General features: G+C 36.3%; 1 protein-coding gene across 4 annotated transcripts; it reads right to left on the bottom strand.

Moving 5' to 3' along the window:
• Positions 1-154: 154 nt before the first annotated feature.
• On the bottom strand, positions 155-13,460 carry LOC136224749 (pentatricopeptide repeat-containing protein At3g20730-like). 4 transcript variants are annotated; one of them, XM_066013168.1, is made up of 6 exons: positions 13,314-13,460; positions 4,012-4,915; positions 2,355-3,901; positions 2,167-2,236; positions 996-1,169; positions 156-797 (listed from the first exon to the last, which is right to left on the bottom strand). In XM_066013168.1, exons 2-3 carry the CDS (start codon positions 4,703-4,705, stop codon positions 2,796-2,798), a joined length of 1,800 nt encoding a protein of 599 aa, XP_065869240.1. In that variant the 5' UTR covers positions 4,706-4,915; positions 13,314-13,460; the 3' UTR covers positions 156-797; positions 996-1,169; positions 2,167-2,236; positions 2,355-2,795. The 4 variants fall into 4 exon arrangements, with proteins under 4 accessions (XP_065869241.1, XP_065869240.1, XP_065869239.1 ...); XM_066013167.1 differs by lacking the exon at positions 13,314-13,460 and adding an exon at positions 5,144-5,292; XM_066013169.1 differs by lacking the exon at positions 13,314-13,460 and having other exon boundaries at positions 155-797; positions 996-1,165; positions 4,012-5,292.
• Between the last annotated feature and the right edge of the window lie 919 nt (positions 13,461-14,379).

Genomic DNA, 14,379 nt, shown 5'->3' with positions numbered 1-14,379 from the left:
GTTCTGAGGAAGAAAATTAGGGAGACAGAAGAGAGATTTAGGAGGAAGAAGAGAGAAAATAGAGAAAGAAAGGAATATATTTCATTAAAATTCTTGATGTTGAAACAGTACCACACTCAGTCTCTAAATAGGTGAGTAAAAACAAATATCTGTTAGCAGGAGGTACAACTGTACTAACAAACTCACTACCAACCAAAATAGCTAACAACCTAGAGAATCAATTCTCTAAGATAGGCTTTAGGGAATTAAAATGGCCACACAGTGCCAACAATGCAGAAATAACCAAAAACACATAAAAATGAGTAACTAACTTAACTAATAAGGCTAATTACTTATTCAGTCCCTGAACTCTTCTAGTACGTGACAAAAACTAAGGTTTTTTATGCATGCCACAACACAAGCAAGTCTAAGCTTAAGCTTTTTAACAAACATGAGCAACTACAACTCAACTTCCTATTCAGCATCTTTGACAGTATTCAAGCTCATAGCCAGAACATCAAGGCTTATTACTGAGAAAAGAGTATCCTTTTCCTAAATTTTATTAGAATTTGACATCAGGAACTATTTTCACACCATCAACCGACATCGACTCATCTCATCTCAATCTTTAAGGAAGAGATCGACGGTCCCAAGTTCTTTTCATCAATCAACATTGTTCATTCAAATAAGCAAAAGAGTTACTACTTACTACCATTCATGAAAATTTCTACCAAAGAGACTGGCAGGTTTGCAATTAGATGCCTACCCCTCTTTCCGCATTACGAACAGTGTCATCAAGCTCCGTATCATCTGTTTACCTGTGGTTAGCAATTACAAAACCACCATGAGTATGAACACAAGTTAATATCCGTGCACGTAGCTAACGGAAAATATGTATAACCAATAAAACTGTGCCATCACACTACATATTTGCTGCTCCGAAATTCGTAAACCTATTCAAGGGTGACTTGGAAAGCGGAACGACATCAATTACAATGTTGAGTATATTATCTCACCTATTCTCAAGAGATGCCCTTGCTTTAGAAGCATTTTTTTCCCATAAGCTGTAACTTCATTTTTAATTGCCTCGTCTGTTTTTTGTCATTGTTCCGCATCAACCAGAGAAAGACTTTCGTCCTTGAATAATGAGATCACATATTCTTTGCTGGATTTATGAAATCATATGCTGCCTAACAAATTAATTTTAAAGAGAAGATGGAATCATACTTGAAAACATTAATGCAATTAATAGCACAACTCTTTCGTTCGAGAAAAGAAGTCCATGAAATGGAAACACATATACATAATGAAGTCGAATAGCAGTTTTAGCTAGAGTTGATTAAGGTAAAAAATAGAAAATAAAATCACGAAACCAAACAGAAAATGCAGCATTGTTTTGATATTTCTCATAAATGCATACCAAAAATTAATTAAGCAGGCACCTTTATGCATTAATTGTGCTGAAAGAGCATAAGCAAAAGGACGGAGATGCAGTATAAGACTACTCGATCAATGTTTCTTCCACAGTTTACTTATGTAATTAGTAGCATTTGAAAATTCAAGCAATCTGAGAGATAGTCTGTAATATTTCATCGTCTCCAACATTCAGGGAGATCAAAAGATAGAACAAGAGTTAATTAATAAATGAAGAAACAGAAAGGGAGCTGCAACGAGAGGATAGACAATGAATTCAATATACTGAATTGGAGGTTCGATTGCAGAAATTGAGATCTTTCAAAAGTGATACAAATCAAAACTCCAGTTGTCCAAGGTAGAACTTCGTTGTAGAAAGGCCAACAAGCCTAAATATGGCATAAGCTGTAATTTCCATAGCTTGAACTTAATCAGGCATTTCTAGATATCCAAATGTTTATTTTTTTGCTCCAAATAAAGTATCCTACTGAGGTTAATTAAGCTTAAATCAGAGACAAACACAACCTAGTCCAAGTAATATGTTGTTTCTTCATGTAAATATCGAAATTAAACAGCACAACTCACGAGCACTCAATTACAGCCTGCCTGCAACTTATTCTAAGTTCTAAGATAGGCTCAGAACAATTCTCCAGGCGTCATGTATGCTTGGAATTTCCACCATGAGCACATAATAAGTCTCTATTCTATACCACCTTGAAGTTCAATGAAACGACCACCAATAATCGCAAACTTAAATATGCGGAAAGGAAATACCTGACATAATTGTAGACCTTTGTCATCATACCCCACAAACAACAAGGATGCATCAAAAGGCCTAACACCACTGAAAAAACAAAAGAACACATCAATATTTTCCAGGAAAAAAATATATCTATCTAGGGGGATAATGGCATGCACCTACATAAGTGACTTGTGTTCAATATCAAATCAAAGGGTTATACCTTAATGTGTAGGCGCAAAGAAGAAACTTCATGTAATGAAATTGTTGTGCGGATAATCTCATTTGATGCCGTAAAATAAGAACTTTTATCCCGCCATTATCAGAAGAATCAACTTAAGATAAAAGCCTACTCTGATATTTTTTGACTCCTCCGAAACAGGAATGAAATTAGGACACTCCTAAACTTGGCTATAAAACTAAACAGTTGTTCTCTGTAGAATCTATTTCAATTCAAGCTTCTTTCTTCCATAAACTTTCTCATTTCCCAAGCATCATCCCACGCACCAGTAGCAGCATATATACTGGCTAAAGCAACATAATTAACTGAATTTTCTGGATTGATATGGAAAAGTTGTGCGGCTGCTACTTCTCCAAGAGCCTTATTGCCATATATGCTGCATGCCCCAGAATGGCACCCCATAATGATGCATTAGGAACGAAATTAGGACAGTCCTAAACTTGGCTGTAAAACTAACATGTTGTTCTTTGTAGAATCTACCATGCTGTATCCAGGAGTCTTTTTCAAGCTTCTTTCTTCCATAAACTTTCGCATTTTCCAAGCATCATCCCACGCACCAGTAGCAGCATATATACTGGCTAAAGCAACATAGTTAACTGAATTTTCTGGATTGATATGGAAAAGCTGTGTGGCTGCTACTTCTCCAAGGGCCTTATTACCATATATGCTACATGCCCCCAGAATAGCACCCCATAATGATGCATTAGGCTGAAAATTCATCTTGCATATCATATTATAAGCTTCTTCCAACTGTCCTCCGCGTGCGAAAAGATCAATCATACAAGAAAAATGCTCCACTTGTGGCGAAATATCATAGTTTTTAATCATGTTACTAAAGCACTCCAATCCCTCGCTAGTCAATCCAGAATGACTACAAGCAAATAACAGAGACAAGAAAGTAACAGCATTGGGTTTTAGACCTTCACATTCCATCTTCTTGAACAAAGCAATAGCTTCATGTCCGTATCCGTTCTTGCCATAGCCAGTAATCAATGAAGTCCATGAAATCACATTTTTCTCCGTCATCTCATGGAAAGCACGAGTAGCATCTTCAATTTCGCCAGACTTTGCATACATATGAACAAGGGCGTTCCCTGTGGCTATGTCATAGTTTGATTTATTTTTTAAAGCCAGAGCATGAATTTGTCTTCCCATGCTTAGGCATGCTGTATTGGCACATATATTGAACATAGAGCAGAATGTTACATCATCTATCTCCATATTAATCTGCTCTATTTCTTTGAAGAGATCCAAAGCCATCCTGCTATAGCTGCTGTCACGTGCACATCCAGTCATGAGCGCAGTAAAAGATATTGCATCTTTCTTTCGCATGTTGTTGTATACATCATAAGCACTTCTTATGCTTTCACATTTTGCATAAGCATCAATCATTGATCCATTCAAATCACTGTAAGATTCAAAACCTAGTTGGATGATAACTCCATGAACCTGGTAGACTTTAACAAGGTCACTAGCCGTTCTGGATGCCTTCAAAACACTCCCGAAGGTGAAACAATCAGGGATTACACCTATTAAGTTTTACTATATCAAATATACTAGAGAAATGTAAACATGAAAAGTACAACAAGATTCCAAAATCAGGATGCAAATGCAATGTTTTAAGGAGAAAAGGCCGTACCCTGCCTCATCATTGAACGAAACATTTGAAACGATTCATCTGTAAATCCCTGAACAGCAAATCCACCAATCATTGTGTTCCAACAAACCACATCCCTCTCAGGCATTGTTCCAAACAGATAACAAGCTTCCTTCATGTTTCCACACTTGGAATAGAGATCAACCAATGCACTCTGCACAAACAAGTTACCAACAAACCTACTCTTTTCAATGCACCCCTGTATCTGCATCCCTCCCTTCAAATACTTCAAACCAGTGCACGCTCTTAACACGCTCCCATAAGTAAACTGATTAGCCCTAACTCCTGCTCGAGCCATTTCCAGAAAAATTGACAAGGCATCATGATAACACCCTTCTTTTACATACCCAGAAATTTGAGCAGTCCATGACACGACATTTCTTTCAGCCATTCCATCAAACACCTTGCGAGAAATGATTACGTTGCCAAGTCTTACATAAAAGATGATCAACTTGTTGCTTAAATTGATATCTGAACCGAACCCATGTCTTATAATGTGGTTGTGAACCAGACGCCCTCGAGTTGCAGCTTTAGTTTCAGTGCAAAGTTGCAACGTTTTCATACACAGAGCGGCATCCAGGTAAGTTAGTCCAACTGGGTTGCAAGATGAATGGAACTGTTGCTTAAAGAAGCTGCAAAGGAAAATATTATACACGGCTGTTCTTGCAGTTCTCATGATCTGATCATCATTGAGTTGAGAGATTCGCAGGCTAAATCACAGATAGAGTCCCATGGATATAAAAGATGAGGTAGACCCAAGACGAAATAATCGATTATAAGAAACACAGCCAACTGAAGCTCGACTGGTCGAAATTCCCCATGGCTCAATCAAACCAATCTATTTTCTTACAAATAAATTGAAATACAGCTAATTCAAGCTCAACACCTACAAAATTATTCATTGGGGAATTTCATCAAACAATACAAGTACAAAAACAGAGGAACCCTCAAACCAGAATCCATAACCGCAGAAAATCAAAGCAGATGTAGAACCCAAAGCCAGTATAAAAACAACGCAAAACAGAAAACATGATAGAAATAGTTAAGATAAACCATATAAAAGGGAGTATCATCAAAGCAATGTACATAATGGGAATGTTTGCAATGTATTTACATATTGTATCATCAAAGGATCCATTTGGAAAAGTTTATTCTGGATTTGAAGCTAACTGGCATGTTAGAATCTGTCCCCTGCCTCGTTTAACTTGCTATATTCTTATTTGTGGTTGGTTTCATTCTCAATTACAACCCAGCTACTCAGTTTCTAATGTTTATGTTAGCTTTATTTCTACAGTAAACTGATCCTTATTTAAAAATAATAATTTACTTAACGGAACAAAATTTTGCTCTTTAGTCAATAATATTATACAGGAATGACTTTAAAGAAGAATAAATACGTTGTTTCAAAAAAAAAAAAAAGTTAAAATTTGATGTTTTATAAACCTAACCAAACACTATGTTTCTTGCATTTTGGAGTAAAATGCTAAAAGTTGCTTCGGAAAGTGGATACAAACACCCTCTTATGTACAACACTTATCGGTTGGTGCAATTTCAAGCGTAATTGACGAAAAATAAGTTTTTTCATTAACAAAAAATATTATTGGATGGCCAGAACGTTGGAACATTTCCAGAATATGAAATTATAGATAAAAAAAAAAAAAAACCTCATTTTTTGTTCATTAGGTTTGAAATTGCATTGTTGGAGATTTTGGTAAAATGGCTCTTTAGCATTTGCTTGTCTTTTGTGACTTTAAGTATCCCACATGGGAAACTTTTGATATAGTTGAAGGATTTATATTGGGTTGGGCCAAAAGAGTTATTAAATTGTGCTTAGTGGGTTTTACAAAATAAGCCACACGCGCTCGCTCGTTCGCGCGACGCCCGTCCCGACTGGACTCGATTTTTATTTGGCCATTAAATATTTTTAAACCTTTTTGACTATTTCTTAACAAGTTAAAATCCTATCTCCACTATCCCTGATTTTACTGAACCATTACGTTTTTCTCTCCAAAAACGTTGTCCACTACAACGTTCGTTTTATACCAAATAAAACACGAACTCTACAGAGTTCAGAAACACAGAAACTTTGCGATTACAATTTTTATCTCCATTACGATTTCTTCTCTGGGCAATTAAATATTTTGTTGTTCCAAAGCTTCGCTCTAGAGTGCACTAGTGCGACGATCGCTGTGTAAACCTTGGTTGACGATCGGACTTCCAGATTGCACCAGAGTCTGCCGTAATTGTTTTCAACGCAGTGGTTCTGTCCACGACATAGCTTCTACATTCCGATAAGTTATTTCAATTCCCTCTTTTGTACTTACAATTTGAAAACGATTATTTCTGTCCGTCATCATGTCTGCTCTAATCTCAAAAAATATTCCCGATCTCTCTAAATTAGAGCCCTTAGACGGTCTGAACTACAAAAGATGGTCTCAGAAAATGCTTATATTTTTTGAACAATTAGACCTTGATTATGTCGTCCTGTCTGATCCCCCTGTCGACCCAAACGGTCCTGCTATGTCGCTTATCGTTCAACAATACGATAATCAGTCTGCTAAATATGAAAAAGATAACAAAACTGTCAGAGGACATCTCCTTAATCATATGTCGAACCCACTGTTCGATATATTTGTGAACAAAAAGTCTGCGAAAGAAATTTGGGTTTCTTTAAAAGATAAATATGGGTCTGATGATGCTGGGAAAAGAAAATATGTTGTTGGCAGGTGGTTACATTATCAGATGGTTGATCAGAAACCAATCATTGATCAGATTCACGAATATGAGAACCTTGTTGCTGAAGTTCTCAGTGAGGGGATGGATATGTGCGATATGCTTCAAGCCAATGTTCTGCTGGAGAAGTTCCCTCCCTCCTGGAGTGACTTCAGAAACCACCTGAAGCACAAAAAGAAAGATTTCAGCCTGCAGGAGCTTGTTAGTCATATGCGAACTGAAGAAGCAAACAGAATGAAAGATAAGCAACTTTCCTCTATTTCTGTTTCTATTAATGCTAATGTGGTTGAATCTGCTGTGATTCCAAAAGACAGATCAAAAGGACATGCAAATAAGTCCCAAAAAGGCTTCAAACAGAATAAGTCTTTCAAGCATGGAAAGGTCCAAAAGCGAAAGGTTGAATGCTTTGTGTGTGGAAAACCCGGGCACAGAGCATTTCAATGTTTCCAAAGGAAGAACCAACAGAATTCAAATCAAAATGCTAACACAAAGCCTACCGGACAATCCAATTTGGTGGAGAACGATGAAATCATTGCTGCTGTGGTGGTAGAGTCGAACTTGGTGGAAAATAAAACTGACTGGGTGCTGGATACTGGAGCTACCAGACACTTATGTTCAAACAGGGAGCTGTTTCATCATTTTGAGGATGCTGCTGATGGAGAGTGCGTCTACATGGGTAACACCGCAACTGCTGGTGTTGTTGGTAAAGGAACAGTCTTACTCAAATTAACTTCTGGAAAAAGTTTATCATTGAATAATGTTTTATATGTGCCTTCACTTCGTAGGAATCTTATTTCTGGTAGTTTATTGAATAAGGCTGGTTTAAAAATTACTTTTGAGGCTGATAAGGTGATTCTTACTAAGAATGGGACCTTTGTAGGGAAAGGGTATCTAGGTGATTGGCTTTTTATCATGAACACTGTTGATGTTAACTCTGTTGGAATTAATGCAAGTTCTTCTGGTTCTGCTTATTTATGTGAGTCTTTGGATGTTTGGCATGGTAGATTAGGACATGTGAATTATGCTTCTGTTAAAAAGTTGAAAAATATGCATGTTATTGATATTGTCAATTCTGAGCATGAAAGAAAATGTTCTATTTGTGTAGAAGCTAAATTTGCCAAAAAGCCTTTTCCATCTGTTACTAAGAGAAGTACTGAATTGCTTGAATTAATTCATTCTGATCTAGCTGACTTTAAGAATTCCATTAGTAGGGGTGGTAAAAGATGGTATATGACCTTTGTTGATGACTTTTCGAGATACACCAAAGTATATCTTTTAAGATCAAAAGATGAGGCTGAAAGTATGTTTCTAAAATATAAAATGGAAGTAGAAAATCAACTAGATAGAAAAATAAAAAGGCTTAGATCTGATAGAGGTGGAGAATACGGAACTAATTTCCTTAAAACGTTTTGTGAGGAAAATGGCATTATACATGAAACTAGTGCACCATATACACCACAACAAAACGGTATAGCGTAAAGGAAAAATAGAACGCTTAAGGAAATGATGAATGCCATGTTAATTAGTTCTGGTATGCTTGATAATATGTGGGGGGAAGCTGTTTTGTCTGCATGCTACATATTAAATAGAGTTCCTCATAAAAAATTAGACAAAACTCCTTATGAGCTTTGGAAGGGGTATTCGCCTAATTTAAATTTCTTGAGGGTTTGGGGTTGTCTTGCCAAAGTTGCTTTTCCATCTTTTAGAAAACCCAACATAGGGTCAAAAACCTTTGATTGTGCTTTTATTGGATATGCTTCTAATAGTGCTGCCTTTAGATTTATGGCACTAAATGACTATAGCATATGTGAATCTAGAGATGCAGAATTCTTCGAAAATATTTTTCCTTTAAAGAAAAATCTTGTGAGTGATGATGTTGGTCCCTCCAATACTGTATCTGCTAGTGATTCTCTTGCTTCTAGTTCTTTGGAAAAACATGATGAATGTGAACATGAACCTAGAAGAAGTAAAAGAAGGAAAATAGATAATAGTTTTGGACCCGACTTTGTTTCCTCTTTTCTGCTAGAAAATCCAGATAGAATAGATGATGTTTTTATGTCTGCTTATCTAATAGAAGAAGATCCTAAGACATATAAGGAGGCCATGACCTCTGTAGATGCTAACTTTTGGAAAGAGGCAATAAAAAATGAATTAGACTCTATTATGGTCAATCACACTTGGGATCTAGTCTCCTTGCCTAAAAGGTCCAAAACTATAAAACTTAAATGGATCTTCAAAAGGAAAAGAAGACCTGATGGATCCATTGAAAAGTTCAAAGCTAGATTAGTTGTCATAGGCTATAGTGAAAAGAAAGGAATTGATTATTTTGATACTTACTCTCCTGTTACTAAAATTTCTACTATTAGAATCTTAATTGCAATTGCAGCAATACATAATTTGGTGGTACATCAGATGGACGTAAAAACAGCCTTTCTAAATGGTGATTTAGAAGAAGAAATCTATGTGCAACAGCCTGAGGGAAATGTTGTACCCGGTCAGGAAGATAAGGTATGCAAACTGAGGAAGTCATTGTACGGCCTAAAACAGGCACCCAAACAATGGTATGAAAAGTTTAACTCCACTTTACTTTCTGATGGGTACGTAGTTTTCTAAATCATTTGGATCAAATTATGTGATTGTATGTCTTTATGTGGATGATATGCTTATCTTAGGCACTAATTTAGAAGCAGTGAATAATACCAAAGCCTTCTTATCATCACAATTTGACATGAAAGACATGGGAAAAGCTGATGTAATTCTTGGTGTCAAAATTACAAAAACTGAAAATGATTTTTCTTTAGGACAATCACATTATGTTGAGAAGTTATTGAAAAAGTTTGATAGCTTTGATGTAGTGCCAGCTAGAACACCCTATGATCCTAGCATATGTCTTACTAAAAATAAAGGACATAGTGTTTCACAAGAAGAATATGCTAAGATTATTGGGAGTGTTATGTTCTTAATGACTCATACTAGACCTGACATTGCATATGCTGTAAATAGATTGAGTAGATATACTCACAATCCAAATGATGAACATTGGAATGCACTTCGTCGTTTACTTAAATACTTGAGAGGTACCATGAACTTTAATTTGCATTTTAATAAATTTTCTGCTGTTTTAGAAGGATATAGTGATGCAAACTGGTCATCCAAAAATGATTTGGTGTGTTCCACTAATGGTTATGTTTTCGTTTTGGGTGGTGGTGCCGTCTCTTGGAGATCATGTAAACAAACCTGTATTGCACGCTCAACCATGGAATCAGAATTTATAGCACTAGAACTAGCTAGTCAAGAAGCAGATTGGTTGAGAAGTTTATTGGCAGATGTCCCATTGTGGGGGAGATCTAATGCACCTATCTCACTTCATTGTGATTCACAGGCAGCCATGGGTACAGCAAAAAAACAGTGTCTACAACGGAAAGAAAAGACACATTCGCATTAGACATAGTGCATTAAGACAACTCTTGAAACATGGGGTAATTGCCTTAGATTTTGTGAGATCAGAGAAGAATCTAGCTGATCCGTTCACCAAAAAGTTACCTAGAAGAATGGTTCTAGAAACGTCGAGGGGAATGGGCCTAAAGCCCACTGATTAAAGAAAATATGGTGGATACCATACGTGGTCAAACGAAACCATACTATCTTTTTATACACTATATTTTACCCATTCCTATGACTTGTGATAATGTGTGTATAATCCATAGCCTGTGTTGTGGTGGTTCATTTATATGAACTTGATGGATGCTCCTTTTGAGGTTGAGTTATGAGAAACTCTTAATGGTCTCTTATAGAGATCACCTACATGTGTGTGAAGGTGGGCCGCCTTCTATGAAAGACTTTGGGCCGTCTTTCTAGAGCACTCATGAGATCCAAGGCGTGCGCAATGGCCATTAAAAGCGCTATTGTTATTATCGCGGAACAGCAAAATTTCGTTTAAAGGTTTTCTTTACGTGTTGCCTCACATCACTATGTATCAATTCAATCGAAAGATATTGATGCTTAAGTTTTTAAAATCTGTAACTTATTGCCCAGAAAAGACTTTTCTTAAAACTGTTTTGCTATAAAGCCATTTGTGGGGGATTGTTGGAGATTTTGGTAAAATGGCTCTTTAGCCTTTGCTTGTCTTTTGTGACTTTAAGTATCCCACATGGGAAACTTTTGAGATAGTTGAAGGGTTTATATTGGGTTGGGCCAAAGGAGTTATTAAATTGTGCTTAGTGGGTTTTACAAAATAAACCACACGCGCGCGCTCGCTCGTTCGTTCGTTCGCGTGACGCCCGCCCATCCCGACTGGGCCCGATTTTTATTTGGCCATTAAATATTTTAAACCTTTTTGACTATTTCTTAACTAGTTAAAATCCTATCTCCACTATACCTGATTTTACTGAACCATTACGTTTTTCTCTCCAAAAACGTTGTCCACTACAACGTTCGTTTTATACCAAATAAAATACGAACTCTACAGAGTTCAAAAACACAGAAACTTTGTGATTACAATTTTTATCTCCATTACGATTTCTTCTCTGGGCAATTAAATATTTTGCTGTTCCAAAGCTTCGCTCTAGAGTGCACTAGTGCGACGCTCGCTGTGTAAACCTTGGTTGACGATCGGACTTCCAGATTGCACCAGAGTCTGCCGTAATCGTTTTCAACGCAGTGGTTCTGTCCACGACACAGCTTCTACATTCCGATAAGTTATTTCGATTCCCTCTTTTGTACTTACAGCACCAACCTGTAAAAGTTAGACTTAAGATCAATGATGTATCCAGGATTCACTGTTTGGGGTGCTCCATGTATTCAGTAAATTTTGGATCCCTCATTGGCCTCAGAGGATTTGGTATCAAATGAAAGAAATAAAAATACAATGTTTATTATCACCACTGGGAAATGGTGATAATAAGTAATATGTTTCCCACCACGTCTAGATTGAATGTGACTTAGGATTTTCCTAGTCTAAAAAATACAAGGTTTAATTTTATGTATCAATTAGAAGTTTATTCCAAACAAGAATACAAATCCAAATTGGGTTTCTAAATCCTAACAGCAACATAAACTTTAGACCCAAACTAAAGTACTTGTTTGATGAATAAGAAAAATATATCTAAATTATGTGCATAGAGGTGAAACACCTTCCATCACAGTATTTCTTGTATAAAATGTTCAACAATACCTGCTTAAGGATTATATGCATAGTGGTGAAATCCTGAGCCTTTTACTGCTCTAACAAGCATAGTTGTTAAAGGCGCACCTGACTCAAGGCACAGAGTTAGCGCTTCAATAGGTCTCAGGCAGGCGATGTCAGCAAGGCGCACGCCTTGTCTTGCCTTGCGCCTTGAATCAAGGCGCGCCTAGGCTCTCTAGGTGCTTTTTTAAGTGGTTTTGAAGGTTTTTTAGGGTTTTTTTCAACTTTTAATCATAGGCATATGAAATCTTTAGGATTAAGGGCTCAGATTAAATTAGAAAAAGAAAGAAATAAAAGGAAATAAAAGAACAGCAGCTGCGAGCCTGAAGGAAAAAATACAAAAGTGGCAGCTTCTTCTTCTCCCTTGAAGCACGTGACACTATTGACCACCCTATTTCTTTACAAGATATAGACAATGCCAATGAATGGTTGATGGGTAGATTGGATGGAGAGGGGTCGGATGAGATGAGCTAGTGTTCCCAAATGAAAATTTAACATGGGCTGATGTTAGTAGGGCTGTTGGAGCTGAAGAAAGTGCTTATCATACTAGAGGAGTAGAAAAAATGTTATGAGTGCCTCTAGTTCAAGTGCTAGGACTAGGTCAAAAGATAAGGGTCAAGTACCATTATTATAATTTTATATGTTATTTATTTTGTGTGCCTTGTGTCGCTCAGGCGGGCGCCTGAGTCTTGCGCCTAGGCTCCAAGACTCCTTTGCACCTTACTGCGCCTTGCGCCTTTCAAAACTGTGCTAACAAGTTATGTAAACTACATACATATAAGCCATATGTTAAAACCATCTGTTGAAAACAGTAAAGCCATCTCTAAAAGGATAGTCACTCACTTTTATTCATCATATCTTCAAGAGCCTTTTACTGCTCTAAATTCAAATTTTAAAGTTATTGTATAAATACTAGAAGTCTTTACTCCCATTTTTCTCATTCCAGATTATACTACACTCCTAATTGTAGTTAGTAAAACGAATTACTAAGAAGACACAATCCTAATTCCAAATTAATATAGAATAATGACATTTGTCAGCTTGTTGTGAGCTCATCTTTCAAAAGATCAAATGGAGGTTATTTTTCGGAAAAAAAGGCCAAAGTAAATTAAATTTACAAAGTAATGACGCATAATTAAAAAACTAAATTAATTTCTTGAAAAACCCAATCACTTAATCCTTCTTCTTCCTTCATTGGGGGCGCCCATTAAATTACAGAAAAAAGCCTCCATAGTTTAGTAACTAGCAATTTATTCACAATGCAGTAACCCAAATTAAGCCAACTAAATTCCAAATTAACCCAATTGCATAGCGAAATAGCAATTGAAAATCAGAAATATGGGGAAATGGATAGAGTTTTGCATACCTTGAATTGGAAGAGATTTGGTGAGAAGAAGGAAGACAGCCAGAAGCAAAGAACTGGTGCTTAGCCGGCGGTGGACGCTGCAGGGACGGCTGGTGTCGCTGGACGGAAATGGGTTACTACTATAGGGTGGGTGAAACAGAGCTGAAATCAAATTGGGGAGAGGAATTATAGCTTTACTTTTATGCGCTTACAAAAAAAATTTGGCATAATGCTCCCTCGGCCCCTTTGACTTGGCCAAACGGGTTATTTTACCCCTCAACTAATAGAATGTCCTATTTAGCTCATTAACTCTACAAAAGTGGTATATCTTATGCCTTCAACTTGTTCATTTACCCCTTCAACTAATAGAATGTCCGATTTACTCCCTTAACTCCACAAAAGTAATATTTCTCACCCCTTACAATCCGTTATCGATGCTTAAATTGATACCATTTTTTAAACGTTAAACCTATATTTGTGCTATTTTGTACGTGGAACCTAAATTGATATTTTTTCAAAAACCATAAGCATGTTTTGGTACCTTATCCCTACATATAATGTGTTTAACTTGTTTATATTAATGTTCTTGTTATTTGTATCTTTTATTAATTCTTTCTCTTTTCAATTTTTTTGCTAGTTAAATTTTGATTATCTAATTATTGTAATACAATGATCAATATAATTATCGAATTAAAACAAAATAAAAAACTTGATATTAAAAAAAATATATTTTCAAACTCATTTACATCAGTTCTATTAATTTTATACTATAAAAGGATAAGAAATATTACTTTTATGGAGTTAAAAGGGTAAATAGGATCATAAGATATGAGAAATACCACTTTTATGGAGTTAAATGAGGTAAATAGGACATTCGATGAGTTGTGGAGGGATAAAATGACCAATTTGAACAAGTTAAGGGAGTAAATATGGTATTTGATGAGTTGGAGGGATATAATGATCAATTTGGACAAGTTAAAGAAGCTGGAGGAGTATTATGCTATTTTTTGTTTCAAAGTTCACTTATCAAAACCACGTGGTTTTGAATAAGTGGATTTTGAGTTGAAAAAAAATTAAGGGTTGAAAT

This window comes from Euphorbia lathyris, chromosome 3, assembly GCF_963576675.1.
Source record: "Euphorbia lathyris chromosome 3, ddEupLath1.1, whole genome shotgun sequence".
In the NCBI taxonomy this organism is placed as follows: domain Eukaryota; kingdom Viridiplantae; phylum Streptophyta; class Magnoliopsida; order Malpighiales; family Euphorbiaceae; genus Euphorbia; species Euphorbia lathyris.
This window is presented reverse-complemented; position numbering and strand designations above follow the sequence as displayed.

Coding starts and splice junctions, on each gene's coding strand:
- LOC136224749 (XM_066013168.1), bottom strand. CDS start 4,705: ATGAGAACTGCAAGAACAGCCGTGTATAATATTTTCCTTTGCAGCTTC. Junction 3,902..4,011: donor TCGTTCAATGATGAGGCAGG/GTACGGCCTTTT, acceptor AAAACTTAATAG/GTGTAATCCCTGATTGTTTC.